The following is a 17,038-nucleotide window of genomic DNA, read 5'->3' as shown; positions in this document are numbered from 1 at the left end:
AAAAATGTTGCTGGGTCTGATGAGTCTCAACATCTGCTGCAACACTCAGATTATCAGGTCAGAATTGGTCTTAAGCAACATGAAAGCATGGCTCTATTCTGCTTCGTATCTACGGGTCTGGGTCGGGATGGTGTAGTGGTGTGGCAGGGGTGTCAAATGGGCCGGGGACACATCAGAGGCTCTAATCTGGCCTACTGGCCCACTTTGTAAAATGTGAAGAAAGGCATAGATTTTGGACTTTTAACTGCATTTTTTAAGATATGTGAATCATTCCATGTGTGGTTACACTTCTTTACACTGGCAGAAGGAGAATTTCACCGGTCCAGCCTACAGAGGGTCAAACACGGCTTTATGTGGCCCACGATGTAAACAGAGTTTGACTGACGGCCCCCTTAGTGCAGGCTAATCACTGTTTAAACACCACAGCCTACCTGAGTAATGTTGCTGACCATGCCCATCTTCTCATGTTAAAAAGGTCAAATCACCTGAAACCAGTTTGTTGATCATGCCAGCGAGCAAAAGGTTTTTTTGTGTTTTTTACCTTAGTATTATTTTGACTATAACCCTCTTTGATGTTCAATGTGTGTGACCCCATAAAACAGATTTTTATAAACAACCGAGGATGAAGAGAAGTTAGACTTTCAAGTTCAGTTTTTAAACAGCAAATTTATTTATCTTTAATTAAAAAATAAAAAACAAAAATAACCCCAACTAAAAGTATTACTATTTCATTGTCACTAATAGAAACAGTACGGAAGCACTGAGTCTTTGAGCACTTTAACCGCTCTTCAAGTATGTTAAATGAGTTCATAGATGATTCCTCTGCAGTGGACAAACCACCAGGATAGTAGGGTCCAGTTTGCATGATTGCAACTCCAAGCACAAAATTTCATAATAGTAATATTCTGGCTGTGCCGTTACCAGTGTTACTGACTTCACACATCCAGTAAGAAACAAGAACCCACATGTGTCTGACCCAGAGCAATGTAGCTGATGTGCAAGCACCCCGTTCTTTAGAGTGTAGTGAGCAGAGAGAAGAAGTGTTGGTCATAAAAGCTGAAATCTGAAAAGATAGAGCAAAGAGGGAAAAAAAGCAGACGGGAAAAAAAATTGAATCACAAGACCAGAAAAAAAAAAAAAGTACAAAAAAAGAGAGCGTGGGCGACTATGACTGCAGAACACTGTAGGCTCATTACAGTTAAAAAGAACATAAAAATCCATCAATCGGCTGTATTAAAAATAGCAGTAACTTCAAAACAATACCACTTGAATCAGTTGAAAAGTAATAAAACTCTGAATAATATTTTCTTCTGTGGGGAAACAATGAAAAGTTTTCCCACATGTAAACAAATTCACTCAGAAGAGAGAAATCAAGTGTGCAGCTCTCTCAGCCCGCTCCTTCAACTATGCCCCGTTCACCCTTTTACAGTATACTTGTGCCACAATTGCACCAGATATAGAAAGTCCATATCAAACATCCAGCCTTTTCTCTCCGTATCCACTTTTATTCTCCTCGAAACGTATTTCATAGAGCAGTAAAGTGACAGACAGCTTTGTAATCCTCCTGAGTGTTTTGAGAAGCTGCTGGAAAAAGGACTGCTGAGATTCATCTTCCCACATGGGCCAGTGTCATTCCTTTATTATCGCTTTCACACCTCCGATCCCTTCATGTTTAAATTACTTAAATGCACCTTCTCCAGGCCGGTCATCTGGGGTGCAGAAGAAAGCGATGCATATACTCTGAAATGGCATCCCAGTGCCTCCAGAGGATGGCGAGGAGAATTACGAGGAGCAACGTAGAAAGCGTGCGGCTGCGGGTTTTCATCAGGGGCACGACGCAGTTAGCCACTGTGGACACAAACACCAAAAGGACTGCCATCACAGCTAGCAGCACATTGATTAGTTTTCCAAGAAGAGTCCGCGCTGTGGCATTCTCCAAACCCTCCAGCTGCACCACCTGCTGTTGCTGCTGCTGCAGCTCCATTTTGGAAATGCGTGTCTGACAAGCCTCCAGCGCCTCCTGCAAGTGAGAGACAAAAGAGTTGGTGACAGAGCTCTAATAAGGAAGCACACGTGTTCTGTTCATCCAAGCGAGGCTTACCTGTATGTCTCTCGCTCGTTCATAAGACTGATAGGCGATCTTCTCCTCCATGCTCGCCAGTTCTTGTTTCAAGTTCAAAATTTCATTCTGGTGCAGTTCTGTCAAGTCATTCAGTTGCTCTTCTAAACGTTCACACCTGCAAAGCAGCACATTTCACAAAACGGTACAAGTCCTACATAAACAAACTATACTGCAGAGCACATGACAAATCTACCTGTATCGTTCCTCTTGCAGCCCTTCCATGATCATAGTGTAGTCCCGCTGATAGTGGGCTTTTAAATTTTCAAAGGACTCCTCGAGTCGACCTTGGTTTTCCCGAAGCTCTTGGATCTCGTGGAGTATAGCATCAAAGCCTGAGGCTTGTGCATGATCAAGTGTGTTGCCCTTAGAGCTGGGGGGGCCTCCTGGGGCACCAGGGGTGCTGTTTGCTCCTGCAGAACCAGAAGTAGCACTAGAGCAGTCATCATCACTGGGATACTTTGGGCTGGATGGTAAGGCCCCTGTTCCAAGTGCCCTTGCTCCCCCAGGACCAATGCCCTCATCTCCTTGGGTTTCATCGAGAGAGTCCTTCAGAGCTGCGATGTTATCAGCGCTGCCAAACTTGTTACGGATGATGTTAGCTATTTCTTTCGGCTTGGACACCACGGCTCCAGCTGCAGAATGAGTTGCTTGAGAGAAGCTGGAGAGGCCTCCTGTTACCTGTAGTGAAACAGGATTAAGTCAATACTCAAGAATGCTTTTGTGATATACTGTAAAAAAGCTCTGGCTACATTAAACACCAAGTGTATCGAGACAGTTTGCAGAGCGCACACACTTTTAATTGGCACATCTGCAGATCTGTGCATGACTGGGTCAATCACAAATTAAACAACATTTTGAACTTTTACTGGTATGTTTTCAAGTTGAGGTGAGAGGTGATAAACCTAACTGACACTGGTTAGAAGATAGAGTACACCTGAACAGTTCAGCAGTCCAGATAATCACAGATAAATCTGTGGACGTATTTTGAATTACCCATTAACCCATTAATTGGCTGTAACCAAGGAACCTCACACGACCACAGGGAGAATGCAGACTCCCCACAACAATTTAATAATAAAAAAAAAAATGTTAAAAAACTGAAGACTAGTCTATTTTTTTTACTTCTGCACCTCTAATCTACGTGGCTGATTTGTACAACTGCACTAACACTTCCAATGGCATCATCAAAAACGGCTAAACCAGGTGAAGTGCTGCAGCAGACACTCAGCAAATGGTCCACATGTTCGGTGAAGCCACAGGTTAAGATTGTATGATGTTTGTTATCAAGTAAACTGAAGGAAAAAGGCGACAAATATGTTACTGCAACACTATCAGATGGAGAACTTGAGGATTGATGCCACCAGAAAAATAACTAGTCTGTTATTCATGTTTATGCATTTCAGTCTTAACATCCCAATGTCAACATTGTCCTCCGTGTGACCTGGGAGCTGCTCTGAGAAAATTCGCAAAGGTTTAATATAAATAATTAGTATGGAAGGTAAACGGTAACCACTACCACCGTACTCCTCTACATCGAGTCACATATTTTACTAGTTATTCAACAGAGTTCTGCTTTTCAAGAAAGTCAACAGTGAGAACAACGACTGGCAGTATGTGCAGTAAGTATGCAGTATTTACATGCAGTGATGTATTTCAGGTAAATGCCACAGCACCTTGCAAGAGAGCAGAATGCGGAGGTTTGTCTTATTTGGTTGAGATAATATGAATTTTAGTGTTCTGTTGTCAGGGCACTTTTTTAAGGCATAAGTGCACTACAGGAGAACGACTTGGACAGGATGATTTCAAAGCTTTGGAGAGCTATGAAAAAAAATTACCTAAAACTTTAAATGACGCTTAAAAAAAACAAAAACAAAAAAACACAGACCTTGGCTCCGACGTCCTTCAGGCCCTGATGCATGTCTCGGAAAACGTCTTTGGGCTGGCGAGGGATGCCGTTGTGCTCCACCTCTCGAAGCTTCCGGTGGTAGTGCTCAAGCTTCCTCTGCAGCTGCTGGATAGTCTGAGCCGACTTTTGGTTCTTCTTCTCGAACACCTGTTTGATGCGTGCACTCTGCTGTTTGTCAGCATTATTGGCGAGTTTCAGGTATTCGGCCACATTGTCGTCACGTGCAGTTTGTTCTATCTTGATTTGTTCTGTGAGCTTGAGGATCTTCTGCTGCAGTTGGGCAATGGCCTGCTTGGTACGCTGGGGGTCTGGGGTACTGTCAACCACGTCATATCCATCTGCGCCGTATGGGAGGGCATTGGGTGATATAGCAGGGCCCGATGCATCGTAACGATCAAGCTGTTCAAGAAAAGTGGAAAGAGGAAAGTTTTTAACCACTTAAAACATAATCAAAACATTTAAATCACTGTGCCATACTTAAAACTAACCTCCTCGTTTCATATAGTGTGCTAAACAGATGTGTTTTATCAGTTTAGTAAGTCCTGCACTGAAAGTGTAAAAGTATCAACTACTGCACAATTTGTATAAATGGCAACATCATTTTTGATACATTTCTCTAATGTCTCTTGATCACACCATTTGTGTCCAATTCAAAATGACAAAACTGCTCCTGCTGGGCCAATTTTGTAGTTTTAATCATCCTATAAACGCTGAGTAGCCTGTGAATCGCTCCTTTTAAACTTAAGGTTTAATTTGCAAAGATTTTTTAGGCCAAAAACTGGCAACACTAATCAGCACTAACTGAAGGTAAACAAATGACTATTTTCACCTACTCATGCACACACGTTTGCACACTTCAGAGTGATCTGTAACTACATATTCACAACAGCAGAGGGCACCTGTCAACAAAATTCCACCTTAACTGTCACTGCCCAGCTCCAAATCCAGAAGGTACAAGTAGAATAAAATAGGTAAACAGAAGGAAAGAAAAATCATTCAAAAGGCAGCAAGTCAACTCATTTTTGTGGTGCTGCTATGACAGCAATTTAAATGTTACCCCTGTGACGTGCTTTAGTTACAAAGTCCAGGACAAGTAACCCGACTCCACAAACGAACACCCTCACCCTGAGGCCACGGGAGAGAGAAACATTAAATCTGAAACAGAAAATCAACAAACACGACAGCCAACACCCATGACTGAAAACACGACTGCAGCCAACTAAATGACGTAAACCCAAAAAGGTGATGCAAGGTTATGTTATCTAATAACCTGCAAAACAGGAAGACTACTTCAAATTCCAACTGCAGGGTTGAATATACTTGAAACGACAAGGGTGAGTCGTAGAGCAGCTACATAATAATGTAACATCTTCTACAAAGCTCGTTTTATGTGTGATTGTGACCCTATTCCTATAATCACAATAATCTTCTGTAACAGCATAAATAAAGTTTTTATCATGAGAATCATGAAATTCTCCTCCTACATGATTTCTGAATCAGTGATCCTGACTGGTGTCGGTTTGTATCCGGCTAAAAAAACGCATTCAACACACCTGCCAACTATAAAGGTAAAGGACTGCAAGGCTGATGGATGTGATGTTTGGCCACATGCAAAAACTAGCTTTAAATTTACAATTTGTTTATATAAACTTGTGCATCTCAAATTGAAAACTCATCCATTAACCTGAATTTGTGCTTCATTTTTAGTGTCTACTTAACAACAAAGAGATTGAGAGATTTTTTTTTACTGTCAGCCATAAGCAGACTTTAGCTGAGAGCTGCTGATTACAAGTTACCAGTCCAAAGGTTGTTTTGGGGGGTTTTGCCAAATAATTAATTTAAGAGAGTTTCCCGCCATTGTGAGGTCATGCAGTCTTTCATAACTGTACTTAAATGTCAAACAAGTTTGTTTAGCCCTGCAAGCCCGCTCTGACCTGAAGTACACTCGGACAGCAAAAGCTAAATTTAGAAAGGCTTAAAGCACATAGTGACCAAACACTCAAAGGCAATCTCTGACCTTCCACCGCTGACAGCTCATCTCCCCATTCAGCAGCTCATCCCTGCGCATCTAAAGCATTAATGGCCTCTTAACAAGTTTGTCCAACTCATTTAGTTTTGACATTCCTGCACACAAATTAGTGTGTGAGTCAGTTTGTGTTTATTTTTAAAATGTAACTGTTTATTTTTAAATAAGCCAAACAAATTAATCCTGAGTGCAAAGCCTTAGTATTGCACCTTGATTCTGAAGGTTTAGACCTCATCTCTATATGCAGTATAATGATGTCAGGTTTTGCAGTGAGAGTTGTACTTCACATCCTGTGCTTTCACAGTACACTGCACATATTTGTATGTGGTTAGAGGTGAGTGTCATTCTGACTTTTGGAACTACAGTTTCCATCCTTGAATCAGGAAATGTCTCATTTTCAAATTATAAACTAAGTATAAGTAAAGACTCTGGTTCTATTTTTGTCTTTCTACATTACAGTTTGGAAAACAAGCATCTTGACAAGTAATACTACATTAACTGGAGGCAGATCCTGAACCAGCTATAACACACTATTACTGACATTAAACACTTATATTTACTGGCAAGTTTCAGTTCAGACTTTTTAGGGCAAACACGCCAGATTTTACAACATGGTAAATGGTAAATGGACTGGTTCTTATATAGCGCTTTTCTACTCTGTCCAAGCACTCAAAGCGCTTTATACAGCTAATTCATTCACCCAATCACACCCATTCACACAAGCACTTCTAAGTTTAAGTGCTAAGTATCTAACATTCATACACATTCACACTCCGATGGATGCATCGGAGAGCAACATGGGGTTAGTATCTTGCCCAAGGATATTTGGCATGCAGACTGGAGCAGCCTGGGATTGAACCACCGACCTTCTGGTTAGTGGCTGATCCGCTCTGCCACCTGAGCTACAGCCACAACAAGAATCAAAACTAAGACTCTCACCTTGTCGGGCTCTTCAGTGGAGTGGTAACCAGAGGTCAGCAGCATGTCAGCCAAGGCTGGGCTGCTGGGTGTGTCTGTGGTCGAAGAGGAGCGTGGGCGTCCAGCCTGCAACAGAGCTTCATGGGTGCTGCGCCGGTGGATCTGTGGGCTACCTTTCTGGGGAGGGTCCCCAGTGCCGCCCGCCTTGCTGCGGCGGCTCTGCAGGCTGGTGCCTCGCTTTATCATTGGTGGACCTCGGATCTGCTGCAGGACACGGCTCAGAGCTGCAGGAGGGGCGGAAGTGGCAGGGGTGTCAGAATCCAAAGGGAGGGCCGAGGAGGTGGGGGTGTCCCCTACTTCTGACCCTACGTCAGCGGGTTCGGAGGGAGGGGCGCTTGCGCAGGACGAGGCGGAGTCATGTGGGGAAACGGAGGAGCGTCGGCGCTGTGGCTGGAAGAATTGCTTCAGGCCATGGCCCAACGCTCCCATGTTCTCCAGGGCATTATGGGTGATTTTGGACAAGCCGTGCTCTGACTCCGACGCCCTCCTGCCGAGCTCTGGCTCCGCTCGCCCTCCTGCGTCCGGCTCCTCTGGACTCTGCTCACTACTACCCTGATCCATCTGAGGCCTCCAGTTTCACAGTGAGGGTCCTGCTCGGGGTGTGAAGGAGACTAGCTACGCCCCGTCGACACCCCGCCCTCTGAGAGGCAAGTTGAAAGCAGGGAAGCAGAGTGGATGGCGCTCAGTTGGGCCTTTTGAGTGGGCATGCATCTGTGGCTTGGCTCAATGTCATGCTTGTCTACCACAAAAGGAAAATAAAATCTATTATGACATGCAGCAGTGAGTGAGGAACATAATAAGCAGCAGAAGAATAGGAAACAATACTAAGCAACAAAAACCTGGGTTGGCACAGACATGACCTTTTTTTTTTGCAGTCAACATCATTCTTAGTTAACTTTTGTTCACAATCTGGATAAAGACAGTAGGTACCCATTTCGGTTCGTGCTGGGCAGATGTACTGGACGTGCTGGTATACCAGTCGTAATTTTTAGCGTGATATTAATTTTTTAAAATGCCACTATTTCAGTAAAAAGACAAAACCCACCCACTGTGGCTCATCAAGGGGTTTAAATGTGTTATAATATTCAGACGGGACCTGTGGTGACTGAGCATCCTTCCTCCTCACAGTTATTATCAATGAGGCACTTGTTCTCATTGTCCAAAAACACAGACATGTGTCTTAATCTATCGTGTTATTCTTTTGATCTTATTTGGTGAGATGGCAAATACAGCAAATGGTTCAAAACACCGAACAACTGAATAATTAAAACTTATATTTATTGTTCTTGTATTTGTTCATCATTTTGAGATCTGCAACTAAACTTCATATATATAATTTGCAAGAATTTGTGTTATAAAAATAATTCCCAAATGCTATTTACATTTAGATGCTGATAATTCTGGTGCACTAGGTAGTGTCATCCAGATTGGTTAACACATCCTGGATGCTATGATTATTCAATTAAGATATGATGTACAAAGCCATATGAGGCAAATATTATTAACCTACAACTAAAGCTACGTTTCCCTGCTTCCTTGTCAAAAGGGTTCGTCACAGCAGGCAGCGCTGCATGTTTGATTTGGCACAGCTTTACACCGTTTGCCCTTCCTGACTCAACCAAAAAAGGAATTTGTGTCTCCAGCTGGAATTGAACAGGTGACCTTTTGTGAATGTAAATGTGTAAACCACTACACTGTGATTAATAACCTGCAACTAATCTGTGAATCATTTACTATTTCTCACATTAACAGCTGAATGGAATGTAATTACAGCTAACCAGGTAGAATAACAGTGTGTGATAGCTGCAAGGGCAATCTGCCACTGGTCAGAGGACGAGAAAATACTAAACTGGAGACGCATCAAAGTAACTTGTGACCAAGAGAGACTGTGAATGTTCTATTTGGATATTTGGTGTTTTAAAAATAAAATTGACAATTGAATTTGCTGGAATTTGTGCTCATGCTAAATCTCCATGGAGCTGAGCTCATGCAGCTCCTCTGTGTTCAGTAAGGCAAACCAAACTTGTTATTCGAGGGCTTTTCCTGATGACAGCAGAGCATGTGCCACAAAACGTGGAAGAGTAAGTTTGAATGGAGGCTGTGGCAAAGCTGCACATAACTACACTTCCATGGAAACATTAATGCAACACAAAGGGACATTATATGTAACCTAAAAGCACAACCAGCACCCTGTTAATGATCAACTCTGTTTAAGTATTTTATTTTTGCAAAGAGATCCTAAAAGTAGATTACCCACGATGGGGAAAGGGGAAAAAAACCACCAGAATCACCACCAGAAAGTTATACCGCGTGTTTCATGTCATGACTGTGCCAACCCAGTAAAGCAAAAACATAAAATCTACAAAATAAACAAGTTTAGGTACAGTTTCTGAAATGCTCATATCTGATATACTGCACATGTGCAGATAGTGTCCATTCTTTATTTTTGCACTTATGTCTAAAATCATTGAATTATTACATTTCAGAAAGTGTTCCTTACAGAACTAAATTATTAACACAACTGAGAATGTTCAGATGATGCTAACAAAGAGACCACAACAAACTAAACGTAAAATAAACATAAATGAAGATCTAAATGGAGAATGACTACAATCTATTTCTCAACTGTGTAAGGTGCTCCACGATCCACAGCAGCCTCCCCACTTTGCTTCTCATTTTATGAGAAGGCTACATCCTGTAATATAGAGGGCCACTCCAAGTGCTCGGCTTTTAAATGTCAGTTTGTGCTGAACGCAGCTCTTTGGGTTTATCAACATGAAACGACAGAGTGAGGATGAGAGCAATAGAGAAGGTTAGTTTGTAAGAGAGCTTACCATCAGCCCAGCCTCTCCTCTTCTGACTCACGAATCAGGACTGGCTAAATGAAGCAGAAGCGCAGACAAAATAAAAAAACATAAATTACAATATTCAAATAACAGGAAAAAGAGAAAAACAGAGCTGAACAAAAGCCACTCAGTCACTAATGAATGGAATGATGGATATGTAAACCAGCACTGCAACAAACAACTTATCAGCATCCAACATGTTGCCCACCGGAAAGCGTCAACAGCCTAGTGGACCTTTGGTTAAATCCTTTAGTCCCTGACACTAAGTTTATGTTTAATACGCATTGTTACTGTTGAATAACAACTACTAGATATACACTACAACAGCAAGACAAGACAACAGCTCATGAATATGAAAACATGAACGCAGCTTAGAACTGCTCCAAGGACCTGTCACTGCACAGCTCATCTGCAACACATACGAGACGGGGGGATGTAAGCCTGAGAGATTCCTACTTAAACACTTTTCAAATCATTTGTCCTACAAGCTCCAAACCAAACAGCAGAGTTAGCACTACACAGTCTTCTTTGTTTGAATTCATGGGCTTGTTTTGACAATAATTAAACTCAATTATTTTTAAGTACAATTTTCAAGCATGCTGATTTCTTATATCAATAACAGGCAATTTAACTGGTCTCAAGCCGTGCTTCTGCATGCTTCAAGTATGTGAGATCGCAGCCTGTCCCTAATCAGAGTGCTTATGAACAGCAGAAGATTACCAATTAGAGGGTTTGATGTTTTCTAAATCAAATATTCACTTGCTACGTTACGCCTTTAATACATCTTTCAAAGCATGATAACCAAGGGAACATTACAGTCGACGCTGCAGGTCACTAAGGCTGTGATGCGGTTTATTTTGCAGCAGTAACTTTATGATGAGCCGTCAGACAGTCTGTTTTGCGAGACACAATGTACCGTCTGTCTCATCGAGCCATAAAGAAAACATCCAAGGCTTAAAGTGATTGAGGACGAGCTACTTTGCAGACAAACAGAAAAATGATCCTTTGAGTCAGCACAGCTATCTATGTATCATTTAACAAGTCAGCAGAGCAAACCGGCCCAGAAAACCCTTTGAAATGCTCCATTAGTGACACTGTGACTCATTGCATGCTGGTCCAGCTTTTAGACCTGCAGCATCTGAGAAGAAAGCTCATTGTTTAAGAGTAGGTGGTGGTGAACAGTTCAGTAACGAAAGGAAGCTCCTTAACCACTTCTTGCAGAAACAACACATTAAAACGCTGCTGTTTAGTTTTAAACCAGTATCTTGGTTCACTCCTGTTGTTGCTCTTGGTTTTCGTATCTGCTGCTTCAGCTCAGAGGAGCTACCTGCTCATAGAGGTATTGAATACTATATTTATCTAAATAACAACATATCCAACAGATTAAAGCATAAATTTCATCTGATATGAGAAACAGAAGCTCTTTGACCACACATTATTACTCTGAATCGCTTACAAGACTCGTGTGAAGACAAATATTCGACACAGATGTGGGACAACTTCCTACATCTACAATAACAGTACAAAGGCATCTGAGTCCTCCAGGCTGAGGGCAAAGTGTTCTCTTTGAAGTGGGTCAGCCAACATTCGCCCATCACTCTGTGTACATACAGTGCTGCATGGGCACATCATCTACACAAGGTACATTTTCACTGCAGGAACTAGCGGCAGGCACGAGGCAGCTCGAGGATGAATGAAACCACAACAGAGGGAACATCATTCCACTTCTCCTAAGTTAGCGGTTTTCAGGAAATAAAAGGTGGTTAATTGACTTTAGAGAGTTTAAACCAATGCTGCTATGATTAATTTTTTAACCACTGAAACCAGCTGTTGTTGTTTCAACCAGTTTTTGTTTCAAGGTGCCCTGAAACGACCCACAAGTTCCTACACCAGAAATATACAAGCGGTGTTCCTGTTTGGAGCATGTCAGCAAGTCCTTTTGGAGCTGTGTCTTACTACTATAAAAGACACATCTCCTGGATGCACTGGTACGCATCTTCAGTGATGTATCCTGGGGTCATCAGGTGTTTTGGGTCTCACAACATCATACACCCTCGCCCAGGCGACCCAGCCAGGGGTGATCAGGCCCCGACTTGCATACCAGTAGCTACCCACAGATCAGCCCTCTTGATCCACAGCCACCTTGTGGCTTTCTCTGCCGCTTCACTCACAGCCTGGATGGCCCTCTTCTTGGCTGCCCCAGCCACTCCCAGCCGGCCTAGGACTTTGCAGAGTGATCGTCCTGCAAAGCCCCTACAACCCACTTCTATGGGCTCATAGAAAGTCTTCCAGCTCCTTCCCCTGCACTCCTGCACTAGTTCCTGGTACTTTCCTCGTTTCCTTTCATTGGCCTCCTCTATCCGCTCTTCCCAGGGCACTGTGAGTTCCAGCATGATCAGCTTTTTTGAGGCCTCAGAAATACTCTTGAATACTCTTATTCACACTCATTACCAAAAACTAGGTTGAATGCATTAGTTTATTCCTTAATTTAACTGGGGATAGAGATAGATAAGTGAAAAGATCCAACAATGTCAATCCTGACAAAAAGGGCATTCATTGCAGTAGGAGTGTACTTGGTGATAAGACATACCTTCAAATGTGGTCATGAGCAATAGATCTATTCTATTGCCACAGAAAAAGACTCAGTAATCCAGGCAAGTATCCAGCACTGCTTCCTCTGGGTACGTTTTTCCAAATTAAAACTGGCAGAAGAGCTGTCAAACTTCAGTCAACTGTTTCCGTGGACATTTAGAAAGATCACATGCTGCAAAGAAAAAGAAGAAGAAGAAAAACAAGCATTAAAAAGAGACGCAAAAGTGTGTACTAATGTGCGGTAATAATCAAGCAGTTACATAATCTGTATTATTAAGACCACAAGCAGCCATCCTCCTGCACTAAAAGTAGAGTCAATATTTGGCACCAATAATTAATTATAACAATCTTATAAAGCAAAGCTGTAATAGGGTGTTCTTGCAGTGCTGCTGAAATTGATGTATGAGGATTTAAATTAAAAACCACAAGGATTGCCCCTAACAGCACACACAACAAACCAAGGCCATTTAATATCCGATATTCAATCCACAACAAATGGTTACAGCCATCCCCCCTATGCTAGGAAGCTCATACAACTCTTTGGATGGCGGAATGAAAACATGTAGTTTAATTTTGTAGAGCGCAGGGCCCCCGCCCCCCTGAGGACTTTTAGCTTAATTAACTGTGTAATGTTAATTAATAGTGCTGCATAGCCCAGAGGGATTATGTGCTGGACAGGTTTACGGAGGCAAATCTAAAATAAAATAATGTGACACTGACACAGATGTAAACATCGCTGTCTGTAAGAATAATCTGCCACAATCAAAGCACAAGGAGTGAAAAGGATCTGTGCTTACTAATAAAAAAAAGTCTCCTTTAAATATACTAAAGCACCAAAATGATCCTGTCAACACAAAAAGGCTCAGCTAAATGTATTTATAGCACTGACACTTCAATTCGCTTCAGTGAAGTTAAGAGAGGTAAATCAAACTGTACTGTGCTAATGTTTTTTTCATTTTCTCAACCAGAAAGGTGGTTGAGTACGTTTAAGCTCTACCATGAATTAATGATGGTCCCCTGCATGTTTCTGTTGTTTTTGTTCGTGTTACTGTTATTGATTGATTCATATCACCTGAACAACTCCTCTCTGCACTCATTCTTTGTGAAATAAAGGACGGTAGGAAAAGAAAACACCCTGACAGAACCACGTAAGCCGCCCGTCATTTACTCATCACCACACAGCCCCGGCTAGGTAATTACATTACTCGAGGGGTTACAGGTGCATTCGGTGTCATTACATGTGAGGTAACTGTAGTAACGCCTGTACTTAAAAATTGAAAAGGAGATGCTGTGATAAACTAAATTATGTATGTGCATACTTGTCTGTATGAGTGCCGTTATTGAGTTACTGCAAATAGTCCGAGCCCAGCGGTTTAACATTAGCCAGAGATAAGAAGAGGATGGAATTAGCAGCTCGCTAGCTTATATTCGTGGGTCCGGGCTTTAAAAAAACTACTGTTGGACATTTTCACAAAACAATCGTGAAATCTACGGCTTTATTTCAGAGTGGTACAAACCGTTGTGCCAGCTAAAGTCAGAAAACATCGCTTTCCCCGAATTGAAGGCTTGGCTGCTCCACTGGTGGCTAACCGGGCAAGCTAACGTAAGGGAGCCGGAGGGCGTTTATTTCACTCCACGGTGCACACCGGTGTTGGTGTTAAGCGGAGCGAGGTCATGCTTAAAATTGATGATAACAGCACATATCGCAGTGTACAACACCTGCCCACATCACACCGGAGCTCACGTGAAGCTCTTTAAAATGCAGTCAATGTTTTACAACCTACATATAGAAGCCGAAACTCTTTACAGCCAAAATATAACAATTAACTTCTCAACAGTTGGTGTTGTTTTTGTGTTGTCAGGGGACCTGGTTGATTTAACAGTGTGTGTGTATCCTGCAAAGAAAAGGAACAGAGAGTAGGCTAGCATCACCTCTCACTGCTGCCACGCCTTGTAATGTGGCTTCATATTAAAGTTCACCCAACATCCCTGATTTGAATGTATAAACCAGAAGATGCCCGCTGTGTAAGGTGACACGTGTTTATGACAGGCTCTCCAGTGATAGCAGCAGTTCTGCAGGAGTTCCCCGTTTTCAACAAAACAAAGCGTTAATACACATTTAGTAGCTGTTTATTACACTACATGGCTATTAATGTCATTATTACAGGTTATTTTAGAGCCTCGTCATACACTTATACCCTCAAACACAAACACAAACTGAAACACAACTTCTTCCCAGAAGCTGTAACACTGCTGAACTCTGTCATTAACTTATGTATATCTATATCTTGTTAACTTTCCCTTTCACTTGCTGCTATCCTTCTGTGTCAGATCACCCGTGACGTTCATCTCCACCCTGCCTGCACACGTCTTCTTTATCTCTCTTGTGCACTTTCAGGTGCTTTGGATGGATGACCTCAGGTATTTACATTAACACCTTCACTATCTCTACTCCTTGCATGTCACCGTTCCACCTGCCTTCCTCTCATTCAAACACTGTATTCTGTCTCGCGTCTACTGACTTTCATTCCTCTTCAGAGCATACCTCCAGCTCTCCAGGCTCCCTGCTCTCACTACAGATCACAGTGTCATCTGCAAATATTATAGTCCACTCCTGCCTGACCTCGCCTGTCAACCTGTCCAACACCACCGCAAACAAGAAGGGACTCTGAGCCGACCCGTGGTGTAATCCTAACCCCACTTTGAACTTACCGCACACCTCACAACTGACTCACTGTCCTCGAACATGTCCTGCACCACACTCACATACTTCTGCGCCACTCATGACTTCCTCATGCAGTACCACGGTTCCTCTCTTGACACCCTCTCATACACTTTATCTAGCTCTGCAAAGACACAGTCCAGCTCCTTCTGACCTTCTCCACACTTCTACAAACATATATATTTTTTTATTATATATATATTTTTTTTTTTTTTAATTTTTTTTTTATTATATATATATATATTTTTTTTTATTATATATATATATATATATATATATATATATATATATATATATATATATATATATAATAAATCAACAGTATGTACAGTATGTAAAGCACTGATGTGCAATGTTTTTTTGCTCAATTGCACACGTTCATACCGCTCATAAAATATTTCTACGTATTTCTATCTAATTTATGTGCATCAAAATCTGTAAATCACTCTTTAAAGTGCATTATTCGAATGTTAATAAGTAAATAAGTCATGTTCAGTGCTAACATACAATATTCTTGCCCAGTCTCATTGCTTACAGCCTTCAAAACTACATATCTTTATATATATTGTGTGTACATATATACACACACACACACAGGTGTATTTATGTTTTATGCACCATGTGAGGGAGTATAGCTATAATTTCATTATGCTTGCATAATGACAATGAAACCTTATGCAGTCATACCCAAACAACAAATAGGCTACCAAGATACTGAGTCATGAACACTGGAAACTCTCTTGCCATATGAAATGTAACCATCAAAATCCATAATAGCAGAAATAAACTGACAGCATCAGCACCGGAGAGGGGGAGGCGGGGACGGTCCCGACAAGTGTGAAAATCTCGAACACGTTTAGATTGGAGGTATTGGGTGGCCATCTGTCACCTACCTACTCCCACCAGGCTTTCTTAATCACACCTTCTTGTATTTCATGGTGGCGTATTTAGTCCTCGCAGAGCAGCTTTGCGTTAGCTAATACTCTTTGTACCAGGGCTTGATGAACAAAATCCTTTAGTTTCAGCTAAATGTTATATTCCTCGAATATTCCGACTGTTAAAAAAACATATACATATACCGTCACTGAATCCGGCTGGGTGTTGTCCCCAAAGTTGAACCCTGACGAGTTACAACATGAGCAATCAGTTCGCTTTTCGTGAGCACACACATGTAAATACACTCCACATCGCCCACCCTGAACACCCTGGCTGGTAAATCAGGCGCTTATTCGCCGCCTGACCACTCGCAGCTGTCAGTTAGCAGCAGGCTGGCTAGGCTCTCAAAGCTAACCAACGTCGCTTCAGCCATGGTTAGCTACAGGCAGCAAACAGGCTCATCGCCAGGCGGCAGCGGCAACCGGATAATTAACCCACCGGCCCTGGAGTGCCTGCACGGCGGGCGACAGCACGAGGAAACACGTTTCATTCATACGAGGCTTCTCACATTAAAAAAAAAAATGTGTGTTTTGCGGGTATCAACTTACATGAGCGCTCAGAGGATTGTGTTGATGACCGTTCATTTCTCCCGATGGTGGACACTCCCACGGTGACGTCAAATAGCGTGCTCGACGTCAGAGCAGTACAGAGCTCTCGCCCATCCTTCGTGCGTGTGATCCACGCAGGTGAGCAGGTTGACTGCTGGGTCACACGTCCCTGACCTTGCACTGTTCAAGTGAATGTTTTCAGGCGTGGCTGCATATATTTCCTCTTAAATTTAACTCAGTGTTTTGTTTGGAAATGTTAGGGTCTGTATTTTTACCCTGAATATAAACTTAACACAAAACAGTATAGAAACCTGGTCGATTATTTATCTGTTCTAACAATGCTTCTTTTTTCTTTTTTCTTT

The 17,038-nt window shown here is 42.2% G+C and overlaps 1 protein-coding gene and 1 long non-coding RNA gene across 5 annotated transcripts; one reads left to right on the top strand and one right to left on the bottom strand.

The window, feature by feature from the left end:
* Positions 1-646: 646 nt before the first annotated feature.
* tmcc1b (transmembrane and coiled-coil domain family 1b) lies at positions 647-16,772 on the bottom strand. Of its 4 annotated transcripts, none has more exons than XM_006783358.3 (8): positions 16,677-16,772; positions 12,469-12,642; positions 9,867-9,910; positions 6,994-7,771; positions 4,008-4,427; positions 2,316-2,800; positions 2,102-2,237; positions 647-2,020 (listed from the first exon to the last, which is right to left on the bottom strand). In XM_006783358.3, the coding sequence occupies exons 4-8, from the start codon at positions 7,591-7,593 to the stop codon at positions 1,706-1,708; spliced, it is 1,956 nt and encodes a 651-aa protein (XP_006783421.2). In that variant the 5' UTR covers positions 7,594-7,771; positions 9,867-9,910; positions 12,469-12,642; positions 16,677-16,772; the 3' UTR covers positions 647-1,705. The 4 variants fall into 4 exon arrangements, with proteins under 4 accessions (XP_006783421.2, XP_035760033.1, XP_006783423.2 ...); XM_035904140.2 differs by having other exon boundaries at positions 6,994-7,256; XM_006783360.3 differs by lacking the exon at positions 16,677-16,772 and adding an exon at positions 13,988-14,160.
* Positions 13,591-15,357, top strand: LOC102800116 (uncharacterized). Its single transcript, XR_436664.1, has 3 exons — positions 13,591-13,662; positions 14,802-14,891; positions 15,009-15,357. It is a non-coding gene; the product is annotated as an uncharacterized LOC102800116 (long non-coding RNA).
* Positions 16,773-17,038: the final 266 nt, after the last annotated feature.

This window comes from Neolamprologus brichardi, chromosome 5 (assembly GCF_056152115.1).
Source record: "Neolamprologus brichardi isolate AB-2024 chromosome 5, ASM5615211v1, whole genome shotgun sequence".
In the NCBI taxonomy this organism is placed as follows: domain Eukaryota; kingdom Metazoa; phylum Chordata; class Actinopteri; order Cichliformes; family Cichlidae; genus Neolamprologus; species Neolamprologus brichardi.
This window is presented reverse-complemented; position numbering and strand designations above follow the sequence as displayed.

Bases quoted from the DNA above. Each gene is read 5' to 3' on its own strand.
- tmcc1b (XM_006783358.3), bottom strand. From the start codon at position 7,593: ATGGATCAGGGTAGTAGTGAGCAGAGTCCAGAGGAGCCGGACGCAGGA. The intron at 2,238-2,315 runs GTAGATTTGTCA...GCTGCTTTGCAG, and splicing joins CTGCAAGAGGAACGATACAG to GTGTGAACGTTTAGAAGAGC. The intron at 2,021-2,101 runs GTAAGCCTCGCT...TCTCACTTGCAG, and splicing joins AACGAGCGAGAGACATACAG to GAGGCGCTGGAGGCTTGTCA.